This window comes from Mustela nigripes, chromosome 2 (genome assembly GCF_022355385.1).
Source record: "Mustela nigripes isolate SB6536 chromosome 2, MUSNIG.SB6536, whole genome shotgun sequence".
NCBI classification, from domain to species: Eukaryota; Metazoa; Chordata; class Mammalia; order Carnivora; family Mustelidae; genus Mustela; species Mustela nigripes.
This window is the reverse complement of record NC_081558.1, coordinates 102596368-102615038: the sequence shown is the minus strand read 5'-3', so window position 1 is coordinate 102615038 and position 18671 is coordinate 102596368. Positions and strand designations below refer to the sequence as shown.

The following is an 18671-nucleotide window of genomic DNA, read 5'->3' as shown; positions in this document are numbered from 1 at the left end:
TCATGTCTCCTACATAGACACCTTTATGTATATGTTCCCCATGTTAGTACAGTTTGTAGGTTCTAAAATGACAGGAACTTCTCAATAAGGGTAATTCTTACTCAATCTCAATTTTTTTTTTCTTTATCCACAGGGAAATTCAGGGCTTGGTTTCAGCATTGCAGGAGGTACGGACAACCCACACATTGGAGATGACTCAAGTATTTTCATTACCAAAATTATTACAGGGGGAGCAGCTGCCCAAGATGGAAGATTACGGTACATTTTGCATTTTGTGTTGTGATGCTGAATATAATTTGTGTATTTTTCTTTAGGCAGATTGAGTAAGGAATCAATACAAATAAACACAATCATAAACCAATATAAGGTAGATGTTCCAATAACAAATGAATGAGATAATTGTGCACTAAGCGTTGTTTCCCTCTTTTCATTTAGGAGTTTAGTTTTATCTCAGATACTATAACATGTTGAAAAATAAATTTGATTGATGGTTTTAAATGTGAGCCAATTTGGGGCGCCTGGGTGACTCAGTTGTTAAAGTATTCAGGTCATGGGCCAAGCCCTCCCTTTCCAGCTCTCCCTGCTTGTGTTCACTCTCTTGCTGTCTCTCTCTGTCAAATAAATAAATAAAATCTTCTTAAAAAAAAAAGTGACGTAATTTATAGAAATCAGAAAATTCCCTTTGTATTTTATTATTATTTTTTTTAATTTATTTTCAGCATAACAGTATTCATTATTTTTGCACCACACCCAGTGCTCCATGCAATCCATGCCCTCTCTAATATCCACCACCTGGTTCCTTCAACCTCCCAACCCCCCCGGCTTCAAACTCCCTTTGTATTTTTAAATGTATTCACAAAATGTTTTCCATTTGTTTCCTGGGTAGGAAACATGTATATAAACTTAGGGAGATGATACATAACTGAATTTGTATCCTGTACCACAAAAAGTAAAGATTATGCAAACTTTAAAAAAGTAATACATTTTCTTAATTGAATGAATGAAAGTAATACTGGTCTCTTATTTGAATTCAGTGTTCCATTGTAGAAGATAGCTTTAGCATATTTTGTTGTTTCCTTAGGCCATACATTGTGGCACTTTTCCTATGCCCTTGTTTGTTGGTACACACACACACACACACACCAACAATATATTACTTTATATATATAAAGTAATATATTGTTACTATTACTAATATATATATAGTAAGAGTCACAAGTTTTAGAACTAAGGATTTTTATATGGTCTGTTAAAAATAACATCTGTTTATAAGGCTGTTGGTGCCTTCTGTAGCTCTTCAGTTTCTTGCCTTCTCACTGGATATGGATATGACAGGTGATAGATTAATGAAATCAGTTGGATATAAAATTAATAATTTGACCATTCCTGTAAATGCAGACATTTACTTCCTGATTCTGTTATTGGCCTTTTATTTGTCCTTATGTGAAAATTAATGTGTTCTGTTTGTTTCAGTGAAGAACATACCTGTAATATTCTAATATATCACTGTCTTCACATACAGAGTTTCTTTCCTCTTAAGAAAGTTAATTACAGAAAAAGTTAATCACAGAGAACCTTATCAGGAACAATTTTAATATTTTAATTGTCTTTTGTTCTCTTTCCCTGCCCAGTTACAAATGAGTTTTTCCCCCTGATGGAATGCTATGTAATTTAAACTGAGACCAGAACTGGGGGGAAAGTTAGGACTAGAACAAATCAAACTTTAAAAAAATGTATTCCAGGGCACCCGGGTGGCTCAGTGGGTTAAAGCCTCTGTCTTCGGCTCAGGTCATGATCCCAGTGTCCTGGGATCAAGCCCCTCATCGGGCTCTCTGCTCAGTGGGAAGCCTGCTTCTCTTCCTCTCTCTCTGCCTGCCTCTCTGCCTACTTGTGATCTCTGTCTGTCAAATAAATAAGTAAAATCTTAAAAAATAAATATATTCCTTTGTCAAATTAAAATACATTATTTACATGAGAAACCTTTTAATTAAATGATGTAATCTTTAGCTTTATATAAATTTCAAGAAATAACTTTATTTTTTTAGATCTATCTAGTTTGAAAAAGCAAGTCAAAAAATTACTTTTGGATATATCAGTGATTATCTCAGTTTTGCCACCACTGTCTCCGTGACCTTTAACTAATTATTTTGTCTGCACTTCTGTTTTCTTTGAATCATAGCTCTGTCAGTCATTACCTGGATGACCTTAGGAAAAATTATTTAAACTCTTTGTGCCTCAATTTCTCCATTTGTGAAAAAAGAATAATAACTATATAACTACCCTACAGGTTGTTGTAAGGGATAAAACACTAAAATAAGTACCTGGCATGTGGTTATTGCTAAATAAATACTAACATGATGAATAAATAAAGCATAATGTATCTTAATGCTTACACATAATAAGCATACAAGAACCATACAAATTATAGTTGTCATTATTATTTAATATTTTGGGGTGATAATTTGTTATTTGCACTGTTTCTTTTGCTAGCCCTCGGAAAATATTTGTATTTATTTATATGAGTATTTGATACAGTGGAATTTAACAAAGTTTCTTCATATATATTTTCTCTAGTAAATAATCCTCTTTACCTTAAAAATGAAAATGACAAGCAATTATCAAAGTGAAAATTAGAGGGCGCATGTGTGGCCAGTGGGTTAAGCCGCTGCCTTCGGCTCAGGTCATGATCTCAGGGACCTGGGATTGAGTCCCGCATCAGGCTCTCTGCTCGGTGGGGAGCCTGCTTCCCCCCGCCCCCTCTCTGCCTGTCTCTCTGCCTGCTTGTGATCTCTCTCTGTCAAATAAATAAATAAAATCTTTAGGGAAAAAAAAGTGAAAATTAGATACTTTAATATTTAATTTTTATTTTTAATATTTTGCGTTTTTTCTCAGGGTCAATGACTGTATATTGCGAGTAAATGAAGTAGATGTTCGTGATGTGACACATAGCAAAGCAGTTGAAGCATTGAAAGAAGCCGGGTCTATCGTACGCTTGTATGTAAAAAGACGGAAACCGGTATCAGAAAAAATAATGGAAATAAAGCTCATTAAAGGTCCTAAAGGTATGGGGGGGGCGCCTGGGTAGCTCAGTCAGTTAAGTGTCTTTCTTCGGCTCAGGTCATGATCCCAAGTCTGGGATTGAGCCCTCCATGGGGCTCCTTGTTTTGCAGGGAGTCCTCCCTCTGCCATTCACCCCACTCATGTTCTCTCTCTCACTCTCTCTCAAATAAATAAATAAAAACTTTTTTTAAAAAAAGGTCTTAAAGGTATGTAATAATGAAACTAAGATTATTATGAAATTACTGAGATAAATGTAACTATCGACTTGTTACACACATTCTAAGATTCACAGTACTGGTAATCTACAGAATGTGTGTGAAGTTTCAGAATTTCTATTCTGCTGATTTTTGTGTTAAGTAGAGTTTACTTAAACACTTTTAAGTCTTGTATAGTGTGGCTATTGTCATCATCAGTCTACAAAGTACCTTTAAATACAGGTACACAGGCTAAGTTAAAAGATGAAAATATTTATGTGTGTCATTAGTAGTTATATCTGCAGTGAGGACAGTTAATACTTGATTTTTGAATTTTGAAAACATTGATGGGATTGGGGATAAATGGAAATACTGATTCTAATTTATAGCTTCATGGAAGTAGTAGTATTCCAACAAATGAAAAAAAGAATAGAGAGCTACAGATTTATCTGGTTTTGAAGCTATGGGATTTATGAATTACAGAAATTCTTTATTTAAAACATTATGATCAGGTGCCTGGGTGGCTCAGAGGGTTAAGCCACTGCCTTCGGCTCAGGTCATGATCTCGGGGTCCTGAGATCGAGTCCCACATCGGGCTCTCTGCTCAGCAGGAAGCCTGCTTCCCTCTCTCTCTCTCTCTCTCTGCCTGCCTCTCCATCTACTTGTGATTTCTCTCTGTCAAATATATAAAAAATCTTTAAAAAAAAAAAATAATAAAATAAATAAATAATAAAAAATAAAAAATTATGATCATAGAGAGGCTGATTGGTGGTATAGTTAGTTAAGCATCCAACTCTTTGTTTCACTTTAGGTCCTGATCTCAGTGTGCTGGGCTCTGGGCTCAGGGCAAGGTCTACTTAATAAAACACTCTTTCACTTTCCCTCTGCCCCTCTCCACCTCCCCACCCCATCCTCCTACAATCGAGCTCTTTCTCTCTAAAATAATAAATCTTTAAAAAAAAAAAAAAAAGGTAATTCATAGATATCACCACCAAAAATTTTATTATTTTTCTCAATTGTTTTAATCTTGTAAAGGTATTAAAAGTGTTAGAAGCACAAACATTATGGCAATAAAAGTGAAACATAATTTTGTAATGCCTCTTTGAAACAAATAAATGCACTTACAAAAAGACTTTAAGAGGTAACCTGGGGGGGGGAAGGAGCTTATTTATAACTATAGGAATACATATATATATATATATATATATATATATACATCTACTCACATATATATGATCATCTACTGACTACAAAGTAAATATATAAAACTTAAAAAGTAGGGAAATAGGGGCACCTGGGTGGCTCAGTCACTTGAGCATCCAACTCTTGATCTCAGCTCAGATCTTGATCTCAGGGTTGTGAGTTCAAGCTCCCTTTTAAAAAAAAGGCAAATAGATTCTTTTGTGTTTTAAAAAAACATGAATGTGATAAGATGGTCAATTTTTAGTTTTTAACCCTTTCTTTGGACTTAAGTTCTTGTTAAATGATGAAATTTCAAAACTAATGTTTTCCAAACAGGTCTTGGGTTCAGCATTGCTGGAGGTGTTGGAAATCAACATATCCCTGGGGATAATAGCATCTATGTAACCAAAATAATTGAAGGAGGTGCAGCACATAAAGATGGTAAACTTCAGATTGGAGATAAACTTTTAGCAGTGAGTATAAGAAATTTGTTATTTTATTTTATTTTATTTTATTTATTTTTTTGGTTAACAAACTAGAATTTCTGTGTGCCAGAAATGTCTAAATAATATTTAAATGAGTGAATACTAATCTTGGTTTAATCGAAACCTGAAAAAATGACTCTTGGTATTCTCATTCTCTGATTAGCCTTTTTTTTTTCCCCCTCTTCTAGCTCCCCCCCCCCCTTTTTTTCTCTCCTTGTTGAAGGGTTAGGGAGTTGGATGCACAGAATTGTTTAAACAGTGTCATCTTTCATGTGACTTTTTTCCCTCCCTTTTTTTAACTTAATTATAGTATAATGGAAACTGCTAAAGTCTTTACCCAACCCAAAACTAGAATACCAATAATTTGTGTTTTATTCATTTGCTTTTTAAAAATTTGTTTAATCGGGGGCGCCTGGGTGGCTCAGTGGGTTGAGCCTCTGCCTTCAGCTTGGGTCATGATCTCAGGGTCCTGGGATCGAGCCCCACATCAGGCTCTCTGCTCAGCAGGGAGCCTGCTTCCCCCCTTCTCTCTCTCCCTGCCTCTGCCTAATTGTGATGTCTGTCTGTTAAACAAATAAATAAAATCTTTAAAAAAAATTGTTCAATCACATACATATGCCTGAATATTTTGTGTAATGTTAATTTATTGGGAAATTTTTTTAAAGGCTATTGTGCTAAATGTAGTCTTTTAATACTTTCTTTTACTCAGTATTGGTTTACTGAGATTTTCCATATTGTTGCCTGGAGCTGAAATATTCATTTTACCTTCACATAACATTCTGTTCTGGAACTATATGGCAGTTTATTTGTGCAGTCTTCATCAATAACTGTCCTAGTCTATGTTCCCTGGAAAAATACCTGAAGAAAAGCTACCATGCTAAGGTTTTGTGGGGAGGTATAATCTTAGAAGCTTAGAGTGAGTAAAAATGAAAAGTGAGGCAGACAATAAGGGAAAGTCAATACAAGCTATTATATTTCTGAGCTAGCCATAATTTCATAAGAAAATGTTGCTATAATTGCCTGTCGTATAGGACAGTCTTACAGGCAGGTGATATGATACTTAAATAATCTTTAGATCCAGCCATCCAGAGAAAAGAAAGGATTATCTCTCTGTCTCTTCTTTGGTAGAGTCTCTGATGGGGCTAACTGTCCCAAATTTCTGGGCTGTTACTCAGCTCCTCTAGGCAAATGCTAGGGAAGCCAGCTCCCATACTCCATAGCATAGTACTTCGTCTGAACTCAGGATGGTGGAAAGAACCAGACCCTCAGTGATCTCGACAGATCAGACACAGGCTTTTGACATATTAACAGCTCTCACTCTACAGAAAAACATATCGGCTATACCCAAGCACAGCCCTTAACCTAGGGCCTTCAACCCTAGATTGAAGGAGCTGATACTGAGGAGATGAGGTGAGAGAAGCAGTAGCCAGGTCTCTCCAGTAAGCCCACAGCCAAAGCCTAGTAGGCAGGTAGGCTCAAGCAAATCTGAAAAGGCACATAAACTAGGTCTGATACAGTGGGGAGTTGGGTTATTTCCTTTTTTTTTCTTTCTTTCTTTTTTTCCTGGTGGTATGAATAATTCTGCTAGGGAGAGCTGCTTTGTGTTCTGGTGAACATGTATATACAAGAATTTCACTTAACTATTTATCCTAGACAATGGTCATGGAATATCCTTTTAGTAACATTATAGCAAAAACACACTGTTTTCCAAACCAGTTATAAAAATGTACACTCCTGTCAACAATATATAAATGATTTATTTGTTGTACATGCTATCCAGTACTGCCTATTGTTGCAGCAAGGAGATAGACTGTTATGAGTTAATAATGGGGAAGAGGAAAGAGCTGACTTTGAACTGCTTTTCTACACACACACGCGTGCATGCGCGCACTGTTGAAAACAGCCTTCTTTCTCCACTTAGTTTTTCATTTGTACTTCTTAATTTCTTAGATACCATGCTTTCCATTTATGGTTTTTCCAGAATCAGTTTCAGTGCTTGGGAAGCCAGCAATGTATGCTGATTGACCATTTAGTAAGGTTTTGGTTGTCATAATTCCACTGAAATTATCTAATTCTTAGTTCTCATTTTAATTGACACATCAGGCATTCGACATGGTTTCCTCCTTCTTGAGACACTTTTTCCATTTTGCTTAACAGTTATACCTTCTTTCTTGGTATTCCTCTTATCTCACTAGTCTTTCCTTCTTGTTCTACCTTTTGGTGCATCTATCTTCTCCCTAACCTCTAAACATTGAAGTGATACAGGACTTGGTCCTTTTACATTTTTTCTTCTTTTTGATAGGTGGTCAAATAACTTACTGTCTCATTGCACATGGTAGGTATTAAGTATTGTTTTCTGACTTCAGTTTTATTTTTATACATACAAATATTTTGTGCTTGGCTGTAATATAAAATTTTTTTTAATTTTATTTTTCAGTGTTCCAAGATTCATTGTTTATGCACCACACCCAGTGCTCTATGCAATACGTACCCTCGTTAATACCCACCACCAGGCTCTCCCAACTCCCCCCACCCCCCAGAACCCTCAGTTTATTTCTCAGAGTCCACAGTCTCTCCTGCTTTGTCCCCCTCTCTGATTTCCCCCAATTCACTTCTCCTCCCCTTCACCCAATGCCCTCCATGTTATTCCTTATGTTCCACAAGTAAGTGAAACCATATGATAATTGACTCTCTGATTTATTTCACTCAGCATAATCTCCTCCAGTCCCACCCATGCTACACAAATAGTAACAAATTCTGGTTGCAAATATACATATGTGCAAGTCTTTTGGAAAATCTCAGAGTAACACATCTTTTACATTCTTCTTTCAATTCAGTTTGCTTGACAGGTAAATACTCCTAATCTTAACCTTTTGCTGGACATACAATATTTTTTCATTCGCTTTTAAGGAATTGCCTTTCAGGGGTCCTAGTTAATTGACAGCATTCAATCTCACTTCTAACCTTGAAGAGGTCCAAGCTAGACACGTTATCCAGCCTGTTCATGGTCCTTCAAACTGTATGAAGTTGAAAATGCTCCCCCCCCAAAACTCTACTTCCAACATTTCTTTTTCCTTTCAAAATTTGCAATATCCCACTATTTTTGGCATCTGAGGTTATTTGGTAATATAAAATTTTTAACAGTGGTTCTTGGCAAAACAGTTGACAAACCTTAGAAGATTTCATCTAGTCTCCTTTCATATGTTTCAAGAGTCCTGTCAGATTTAATATATCTAAAATTAAGTTTCTGAGTTTTCATCCTACGCCTCACCCACCACCTTCAAGTCCTGTTTGTGCACAGTCTTCACATCTCATGAAGTGGGAACTTTATCCTTCTGTTTGCCCGGGTCTAAAACTTCAGGATCATTCTCCTTCATACTCCTTATTGAATCCCATAGCAAATCTTGTCAGCTCTTTTATCTGTTATCTAAAGCTGCTTAAGAAAACACAAAAATTAGTGACTAAAACAACAATAATAATTATTTACACTTCTGTAATTTAGGTGGGGTTCAGCCAGGACAGTCTGTCTCTGTTCTGTATACTGTCACCTGGTAGCTGAGCTAGGGCCAGAAATCAACTTCCAAGTTCACTCATTTATGGCAGACAAGTTGGGAGGGCTGAGTGCAGGTGGAGCGTTAGCCAGTGGTCTCCCCACATGGCTACATTAGGTTTCTCACAAGATGGTGACCAGATTATAAGAGGGATATACCAAAAACACAGGCTCCTGTGTGTGGCATTTATCAGTCCTCTCATTGTATCATAGTTACTAATGTCTCACTGGCTAAAGCTAGTTACATAGCCAAGCAAGGTTCACTGTAGGAAGGGATTTTACAGGGGTGTGAATACCAAGATGCATGGCTCACTGTAGGCCACCAGAGGAACAGTTTACTTTATATTTCAAAATGCAGGTAGACCTTCACTGTACATGATAGTGTGGGACCATAAAAATGACCATGTAGCTAAAGCCCTGCAAAGCAGTATTAGTAATTGGTGAAAGTTAATGATTGTTCTATGACCTTTAAAAATTTTTGTTGGAATGTTAAAAAACTCTCCTCGGGGCTCAGTGGATTAAAATCTCTGCCTTCTGCTCAGGTCATGATCCCAGAGTCCTGGAATCAAGCCCTGCATCAGGCTCTTGGCTCAGCAGGGAGTCTGCCCCCCCCCCCTTTGCCTACTTGTAATCTCTGTCTGTCAAATGAATAAATAAATAAAATCTCAAAAAAAAAAAACAAAACCCTCTCCTGTCAATTATATAGGAACTAATTAGGGAAATGAAAAATACACTAAAATGAGTATTTGTTTAGTACATTGTAATTTTAAAACATTAGAAACATGATGTTTATTTCTTTTTTTTTAAGATTTTTTTTTTTTATTATTTGACAGAAAGAGAGGGATCACAAGTAGGTAGAGGGGCAGGCAGAGAGAAGGGGGGAAAGCCAGCTCCCCGCTGAGTAGAGAGCCCGATGGGCTCGATCCCAGGACCCTGAGATCATGACCTGAGCTGAAGGCAGAGGCTTAACCCACTGAGCCATCCAGATGCCCCGATGTTTTCTTTCTTTGCCAAAGAAAAAAAAATTACCAAAAAGAGGGGCGCCTGGGTGGCTCAGTAGGTTAAAGCCTCTGCCTTCGGCTCAGGTCATGATCCCAGAGTCCTGGGATCGAACCCCACATTGGGATCTCTGCTCAGCGGGGAGCCTGCTTCCTCCTCCTTCTCTGCCTACTTGTGATCTCTGTCAAATAAATAAATAAAATCTTTAAAAAATTTTTTTAAAAAAAAATTACCAAAAAGAGGAGCAAAATTAAGCTAAAGCTAGCAGAAGGAAGAAGATAATAAAGATTAGAGCAGAAGTTAATGAAACAAGGAATAGGAAAGTGAGAGCAAAGATAAACCAAAACGTGGTTCTTTGGAAAGGTGAACAAAATTGACAAACCTTAGCTAGACTCATCAAGAGAAAAAGGAAGGCTCAAATTTCTAAGAGTAGAAATAAAAGAGGGGACATAAGGAAATACTTATATTTATGAATAATTATAGGCCAACGTATTAGATAATTTATATGAAATGGACAAATGTCTAGAAAGCCACCACTACCACTTTTTTCAGACTGTACTGAAGAGTATAGACAGGAAAATAAAAAGATATGCAGATTGGGAAGGAAAAAGTAAAAATTGGTAGATTACATCTACAAATACAGTTTTACTTGCATATAGAAAATCCTAAGGAACCTATTGATAGAATAGTAAGTTTAACGAGGTTGTAGGATATATATCACTACCTGAAAATCGATTCTGTTTCTATAATAGGAGATAAATGAATGGCTAATAAATAACTGAAAAACTCAACTATTGAACAGTGGAAATAAAAACTTAATGTACAAAATGAAGCATGCTTTTTTATAAATTGATTCTGTCCAGTGTTGGCAAAAGGCCTGAGTAGATGGGTATGACATGCTCATATTCTATGGTAGTGAGTATAAGTTGACTAAAGTCATTTATTTAGAGCAGTTTAAATATCTGTTAATATTTGAATGGCTTAATAAATTATGGTATAATCACACAATGGTGTACTGTGCAACAGTTTTTTAATTCTCTGTGCCCCAACATGGAAAGATCTCTTAGATACTTTATATTAAAAATCCAGTTGCAGAATAAAAACTTTAAGATAGTCTCATTTTCTTAAAAAAAATCTAAATATACCTTACATATATTCATAAATACCTAAGAACAGAAGAATAATTAGGTTTGGGGATTGTGAGTAATAGGGACTGGAATTATGATTGGCTATTCCAGGAGTGCTGGGTAGCTCAGTCCTGCCTTTGGCTCGGGTCATGATCCCAGGGTCCTGGGATCGAGCCGCATGTCAGGCTCCCTGCTCAGCAGGAAGCCTGCTTCTCCCTCTCCTACTCCCCCGGCTTGTGTTCTTTCTCTTACTGTGTCTCTTTCTATCAAATAAAATCTTAAAAGAAGAAAAGATTGGCTATTCCATTAATACACATAAACAACTTCCTGATGTGATAGTAAAAATGGATATTTTCTTTCTATATATCTTTATATTCCTTAAATCACTCCTGCTTTTCTCGTATTTTGGTATAATTGTTTATAACAAAAAAGCAGAAAGCTAGTGAAAATGTCCTAAAACAAATGTCTTTTGGAATTTTCTTTTAGGTGAATAGTGTGTGTTTAGAGGAAGTTACTCATGAAGAAGCAGTAACTGCCTTAAAGAATACGTCTGATTTTGTTTATTTGAAAGTGGCAAAACCCACAAGTATGTATATGAATGATGGCTATGTACCACCTGATATTACCAACCGTAAGTCTGTTTGCTTAAATCTCTTATTTCCCTATTTTTAAATGTTTTAAAGAAACTATATTAAGCATTTTAACTTAATAGTTTTTAAAAATCAAATTTAAATCAGAATCTTGATAGTAAGAAGGGGTATGTCCTTTTTCAAAGTTTTATGTAGATAACAGTCACCAAAGGTATTTGCAAGTAATGCACATTCCTGTTTTGTCTAATAGTTTTGAGATGTAGTACAGAAATTTACCTTAACAAGCAATTCTTTTAAAACCTTGGTAATTTTGAGGTGCCTGCTAGTTCATGGACTATACTTCAAGAAATACTAATATTAAATATTTCTGAAACTTGGGCTTTTCTATGTTCTGTTATGTGAGCACAGATACTATTTTTATACAAGCTTCTAGTATATTACCTAACTGTATTTGAATACAGTACAATTGTGTTGCCTAGAAATGAACTGTTAGGAAAAGTAGTAATGTAATTTTAAGTTTTCTCTTTGATTTCCAGTTTCCTTTTTAATGTACAGACTGGGATAAGATTTAAGGAATGTGTTTTGTGTTTGTTGAAAATGGAAGTTTTATTTCTTTGGTGAAATGAGTTGATATAGAAGCACCCATGTGTACCAGAGATCTTTTTTTTTTTTTTTTTTTAATTTATTTAGTCAGAGAGAGAGAGCGAGAGCGAGCACAGGCAGACAGAGTGGCAGGCAGAGTCAGAGGGAGAAGCAGGCTCCACGTGGAGCAAGGAGCCCGATGTGGGACTCGATCCCAGGACGCCGGGATCATGACCTGAGCCGAAGGCAGCTGCTTAACCAACTGAGCCACCCAGGCGTCCCTGTACCAGAGATCTTAAATGTACTCTCTGTAGTCTGCTTTTCCAGTTGTTCCTCATTTAAATTGTAGAATTTTAGAGGTATTTGTGGTTTTATAAATGGCAAGGTTCCAGTTTTAAAACTGTCAAAGTTCATTATTGTCATTAGTCATAAGTTAGACATAAATTTATTTTTAAACAAATATACTGTCTTCCAGCGATACCTCCTCATTATCTGCCCATTGATTTATTAATTACTCAAATATAACTGATCTTCTAAAAATCATATTTAGGGGCGCCTGGGTGGCTCAGTGGGTTAAGCCACTGCCTTCGGCTCAGGTCATGATCTCAGGGTCCTGGGATCGAGGCCCGCATTGGGCTCTCTGCTCGGCGGGGAGCCTGCTTCCCTATCTCTCTCTCTCCCTGCCTCTCCATCTACTTGTGATTTCTCTCTATCAAATAAATAAATAAAATCTTTTAAAAAAAATCATATTTAGTTTCTTAATGGAGAAGGGATGATATCTTTTTTTTAAATACTTCATTTGTGTGAGAACAGAAGTTTGCTACTTGTTTAAAATTCTCACATATAGTTGGTCTTACACATGAACTTTATATAACCATTTTATGTATTTTTATTTGATTATACCTTTAAAATTCACTAAAAAGCTATTTTATGCACCAGTGCAAATATCATTCTTATTTCTTTATTATGCTGCCTTATCTGTTCAAGACAACAATGCATATTTGTAACACTTGTTTTGTGAACTGAGAGTTGGTGTCCTGATTATGACCAGATATAGACAGCCAAGCTACTGCTTATATGTTGAACTGGAAAAAAAAAAGTTATTTTTTAATTGAATTACCCATTTTTATATATAGTAATATGACATATAGAAATGGAAGAACTACCTTGCTCAGTGGGAAGCCTGCTTCTCTCCCTCTTCCGCTCCCCCTGCTTGTGGTCCCTTTCTCGCCGTCTGTCTCTCTGTCAAAGCTAGTCCTAAAGAGTGATAATTAGATAATGATGGTTGACTTCTTTATAGGCATAGATAGCTTTCCTTTTTTCATCTATTGAACTAATAGAACATTGTGAAAAAGTTGTTTATCCTTGCTAGTTCAGCTCTTTCCATAAGTTTCTATTTCCATTCTCCTCTTCTTAGGCAACTACAATTACAAATCTTGTTATATATTTCCAGCCCACGTTCATACTACATAGGCTGTTCTTATGTCATTTATCTATGTGTTTCAGGGCACCTAGGTGCCTCATTTAGTTTAGTGTCCAGCTCTTGGTTTCAGCTCAGGTCTTGATCTCAGGGTCATGACATCCAGCCCTGCATCAAGCTCCACACTCAGTGCAGAATCTGTTTGAGATCCTCTCTCCCTCTCTCTTTCTCCTTCTCTAATATAAATAAATAAAATCTTTTTTTTTTTTTTTCTCCAAAAGGCATTTGTGATTAAAAACTTTTACAGGGTGACCTGGGTGGCTCAGTCGGTTAAGCATCTACCTTCAGCCCAGGTCATGATCTCAGTCCTAGGATCCAGTCCTGCATCTTATTCTCTCCTCAGTGGAGAGCCTGCTTCCCCCTCTCCCTATGCCTGGCTCTATGCCTGCTTATGTTCTCTCTGTCAAATAAATAAATGCGATCTTTTAAAAATAATAAATAAGTAAAAATAAATAAATAAAAACTTTTTTACAGAAATTATTTTTACCTATCATCTTTTCCGAAGTCCTTGTCATCAGACTACCCAACTTACTTTAGTCATTGAAGATTTTAATGCCAGGCCCATTGTCCTTGCTACTACTATTTATATTGTCATTCTCGGTGGTGTCCAGCCACAATTCACACTGATGACTTACTCAACAGTCTGGCCTCTTTATTTCTTGATCTCTTTCTTCCTAACTATCCTGCCCTCCACTCCACTTCAAACACATGGTTCCATATAATAATTTAGAGCTTATCATTATCAGCGCACCTGGGTGGCTCAGTCGGTTAAGCCTGCAACTTTTGATTTTGGCTCAGGTCGTGTTCTCAGGGTTGTGGAATAGAGCTCTGAGTCAGACTCTATGCTCAGTAGAGAGTCAACTTGAGATTCTCTCTCTTCCTCTGCCTCTACCCCTTCCCAGCCCCATGTACTCTCTTCTCTCTCCTCCTTCTCTATCTCTAATAATTATATCTTTAGATGTTTTTATTATCAGTATCTTCACCACCTCAATTTTTTAACTACCTACCTCAGTTCATTTATCCCTATTCTAGTAATTCATCCTCATTTTGACCTTCCATTCTTTAACACTACAACTTGATTGCCCTCTTGTGTCCCCATCTGTCTATGTTTTTGGCTTAACTTCCATTATTTGTTATGATACTCTGTCCATTGCATATATCTTCTATTCCTTTGCCCCCCCCAAATTCCTCCTTTTCAGAATTCCAGCCAAGCTTCAACCTGCTGTCTTCCTTCATTCTTGCTCCCTAAAAAGCAGAACATCACTGGAGAGAAGTACAAAACTTTAGCTTAAGTTATTTCAGGTGGAGTCATACTCTTGTGGTTGTAACCGAAATATAGATAATAACCAAAATAGGTCACCTAGAAATAAAAGTGGGTTTCTTACGAAGGGAAAAAAAGTCCATTAGATCTAACAGAGAACATAGTTTCTCTGCTGACATTAGAATTCTCATTCTGGTATATTACAGGTTTCTCATTTTTAATTTATATTCTTTTCACCCGGAAGGTCTCATTGAACTTCTGACTTGGTTACTGATCTTTTCCCACTTTTACATCAAGTCCTTCCACTTGGCTTCTTTTCTAAATCTTGGAGGGCTTTGATCATTAACCTTGATACCTAAGGACAAAATATTAGGCTTCCTTGTTTTGTAGTTCTCTGGGGAATCTTTTCACTTAGGATTTGCAGTATAGGAAATAGTGTTGTTTTATTCTTGCCTTACAGGTGAGAATGACTCTTCCAGAAAAGATCCATTGAATAAAGACACAGTCTGCACAGATATGCAGGGGAAAAGTACCTTTTCTGGTTTGGGCAGTTGACCAAAGTTCTTGTCCTTTTGCATTTTGTTGTCATTGCTCCAACCATAATTGATAATGTGGCAAAGATATTTGAGTTCAAAATCAGTAAACCATAGACTTTAAAGGGCTGGTGATTATAGAGGTTCACATGAGTTTCTTGCTTTAGAGCAACATGCCAGTTTCCTTGAAAATCACAGATATTTTTACTTACCAAAGTACAAAGGAAAGATTTTGGACTTCCATAGTCAAGAGCCATAGTAGAAAGCCCTTTGGCTTGAATGCAGAAGAGCATCTTAAATGGGAACTAGACAGAAAACAGTTACTGTTGGACACTGCAAACCTGTAAAATGAAAGATACACCTAGACTTCTAAGCCCTATACTATCAATAGACATTGTAACTTTTTCTTTTTTGTATGATTAGAGAGGGAGATGAACACATGCCTATAGAGCATGCATTTTTTCAGGTATACCATGATTTCATTTTTTACCAGTTGTCTTTTACACAAGTCACTTCATTCCTTTTACCTCTCAAGCCACTATAATAAATTAAACTAGTGATCCTTGCATTTTTATACTCCTGGGGCGCCTGGGTGGCTCAGTGGGTTAAGCCGGTGCCTTCGGCTCAGGTCATGATCTCAGGGTCCTGGGATTGAGTCCCGCGTCGGGCTCTCTGCTCGGCGGGGAGCCTGCTTCCCTCTCTCTCTCTCTCTCTCTACCTGCCTCTCCATCTACTTGTGATTTCTCTCTGTCAAATAAATAAATAAAATCTTTATAAATAAATAAATAAATGAATGAATGAATGAATGAATAGATTGGGCTGACAGATCTGAGCTGGTATCAAAGCATAGAGGTTTGGTTTTTTTTTAATAGACTTTATGTTTTAGAGCAATTACAGATTCACAACAAAATTAAGCAGAAGGTACAGAAATTTCTTATATACCATCTTCCCCCATCCATGCACAGCCCCCTCTATTATCAATATCCCCCACCAGAGTGAGATATTTGTTACAACTGATGAACCTATATTGCTACATCTTACCCAGAGCTCACAGTTGACATTAGATTTAAATTTTAATTGTATATCCTGTGGACTTGGACAAATATAATGACCTGTATCCACCATCACAGAACATACAGAGTAGTTTCACTTACTTAAAAATCCTATATTCTGCCTGTTCTTTTCTTTCCTCTAACCTGTAGGACCACTGATCTTTTTACTGCTACCATAATTTGGCCTTTTCCAGAATGTCACATAGTTTGTATCATACAATATGTAGCCTTTTGAGGTTGGCTTTTTTCACATAGTAATATGCATCTAAGGTTTCCCATATCTTTTCATGGCTTGATAGCTCCTTTCTTTTTAGTGCTGAATAACAATTTGAGTGTACCACAGTTTATTTATCCATTCACCAATGGAAGAATATCTTGGTTTCTTATAAACTTTAGAAATTATGAATAAAGCTGCTTTTAAATATATTTGAGCAGGTTTAGGTATAGACATAAGTTTTCATCTCCTTTTGGTGAATACCGGAACATGATGGCTAATATCATAGGATAAGAATATGTTTAGTTTTATAAGAAATGGCCAAACTGTCTTCCAAATTGTACTCCAGCCGTATAGTATGAGGGTTCCTGTTGTTTCATATTCTTAACAGCATTTGAGGTTATCATTGTTCGGTATCTGAGCTTCTAATAGATGTACAACAATTTTAATTAGCATTTTCCTGATGACATATGGTGTGTGGGGCACCTTTTTCATATTCACCACCTTTGGTCTTTGGTAAGGTATCGTTAAGGGTCTTTGGCACATTTTAAAATTGAGTTGTTTTCTTACTGTTGAGTTTAAGAGTTCTTTGTATATTTTGGCCAACAGTTCTTTATCAGGTGTGTCTTTTGCAAATATTTTTCCCCCAGTCTGGTCTTTTATTTTTTTACTTCTTATTTTTTATTTATTTATTTGACAGAGATCACAAGTAGGCAGAGAGGCAGGCAGAGAGAGAGGAGAAAGCAGACTCTCCGCAGAGCAGAGAGCCCGATGCGGGGCTCAATCCCAGGACCCTGGGATCATGACCTGATTCGAAGGCAGAGGCTTTAACCCACTGAGCCACCCAGGTGCCCCAGGTCTTTTAATTTTTTAGATAGTGTCTTTTTCAGAGCAGAAACATTTTAATGAAATCTAGCTTTTTTATACTTTTTTTCATGGATCCTGCCTTTGGTGTTTTATCTAAAAGGTCATTGCCAAATCCAGAGTCATCTAGATTTTCTCCTATGTTATCTTCTAGGAGTCTTATAGTTTTGTGTTTCATGTACAGGCCTTTGATCCATTTTGAGTTAATTTTTTAAGGTTTATGTCTTGATTCGTTTTTTTTTTTCTTTTGCATGTGGATGTCCAGTTGTTCCAACACCATTTATTGAAAAGACTGTCTTTGCTCCATTACATAGCTTTTGTTCCTCTATCGGAGATCACTTGACTGTATTTATCTAGGTATGCTTCTGGTCCATTTCATCTAGGTTATGAAATTTGTTGGCATAGAGCTGTTCATACTATTTCTTTATTACCCTTTTAATGTCCCTGGGCTCTGTTGTTAATGTCCCCTCTTTCATTTCTGATATTAATGATTTGGCTTCTCTTTTTTTCTTAGCTTGGCTAGAGGATTGCCAATTTTATTGATCTTTTCAAAGAAGCAGCTTTTGGTCTTAACTGATTTTTACAGTTGATTTCCTGTTTTTTAATTTCATTGATTTCTGCTGTAATTTTATTCTTTCCTTCTTATTTTGATTTGCTGTTTTAATTTCATAAGGTAGAAACTAAGATGATTCATTTTAGATTTATAGTATTGGATGTATTCAGTTCTATAAATTTCCTTCTTAGCACTGCTTTCGCTGTATCCCACAATTTGATACATCATGTTTTCATTTTCACTTGGTTCAAAATATTTTTTAGTTTCTCCAGAGATTTCTTTTTTGATCCATATATTATTTAGGAGTATATTATTTAATCCCTACGTATTTTGAGATTCTTCAGCTGTCATTTTGTTACTGATTTCTTTTCATTCCGTCATGATCTGAGAGCAGACATGGTATGATTTTTTTTTTTTAATTTGTTAAGTTGTGTTTTATGGCCCAGATGGTAGGTAGTCTGTCTTGGTGAATGCTCCATGTGAGCTTAAGAAGAATGTATCTTCTGTTGTTGGATGAAGTAGTCTATAGGTATCCACTATATCCTGTTGATTAGTGATATTGTTGAGTTCAGCTATGTCCTTACTGATTTTCTGCCTCCTATATCTGTCCATTTATAAGAAAAGAATGTGGATCCATCTGTTTCTCCTTGCAGTTCTGTCATTTTGGCCTCACATAGCTTGACAGTATTGCTGGATGCATAAATGTTTGGAATTGTTATATCTTCTTGGAGAATTGACCCTTTTGTCATTATGTAATACCCTTCTGTATCTCTCATACCTTTGTTTATTTTGAGTCTTCTCTGTCTGGAATTAATACAGTTACTCCCACTATCTTCAATTAGTGTTAGAATGGTAGTATCTTTCTCCATCCCTTTACTTTTCACCTGTACGTGCCTTTATGAAGTGGCTCTGTTATAAATAATATATAATTGGGTCTTGTTTTTG

General features: G+C 36.4%; 1 protein-coding gene across 17 annotated transcripts in view; it reads left to right on the top strand.

Moving 5' to 3' along the window:
* DLG1 (discs large MAGUK scaffold protein 1) overlaps positions 1-18671 on the top strand; it is a 261346-nt gene that overhangs the window by 160642 nt on the left and 82033 nt on the right. For all 17 annotated transcript variants that reach the window (XM_059391228.1, XM_059391229.1, XM_059391227.1 and 14 more), the window contains 4 exons: positions 134-258; positions 2893-3062; positions 4773-4909; positions 11084-11228. In XM_059391228.1, coding sequence (XP_059247211.1) covers positions 134-258; positions 2893-3062; positions 4773-4909; positions 11084-11228 — 577 coding nt within the window. The remainder of the gene's footprint in view (positions 1-133; positions 259-2892; positions 3063-4772; positions 4910-11083; positions 11229-18671) is intronic.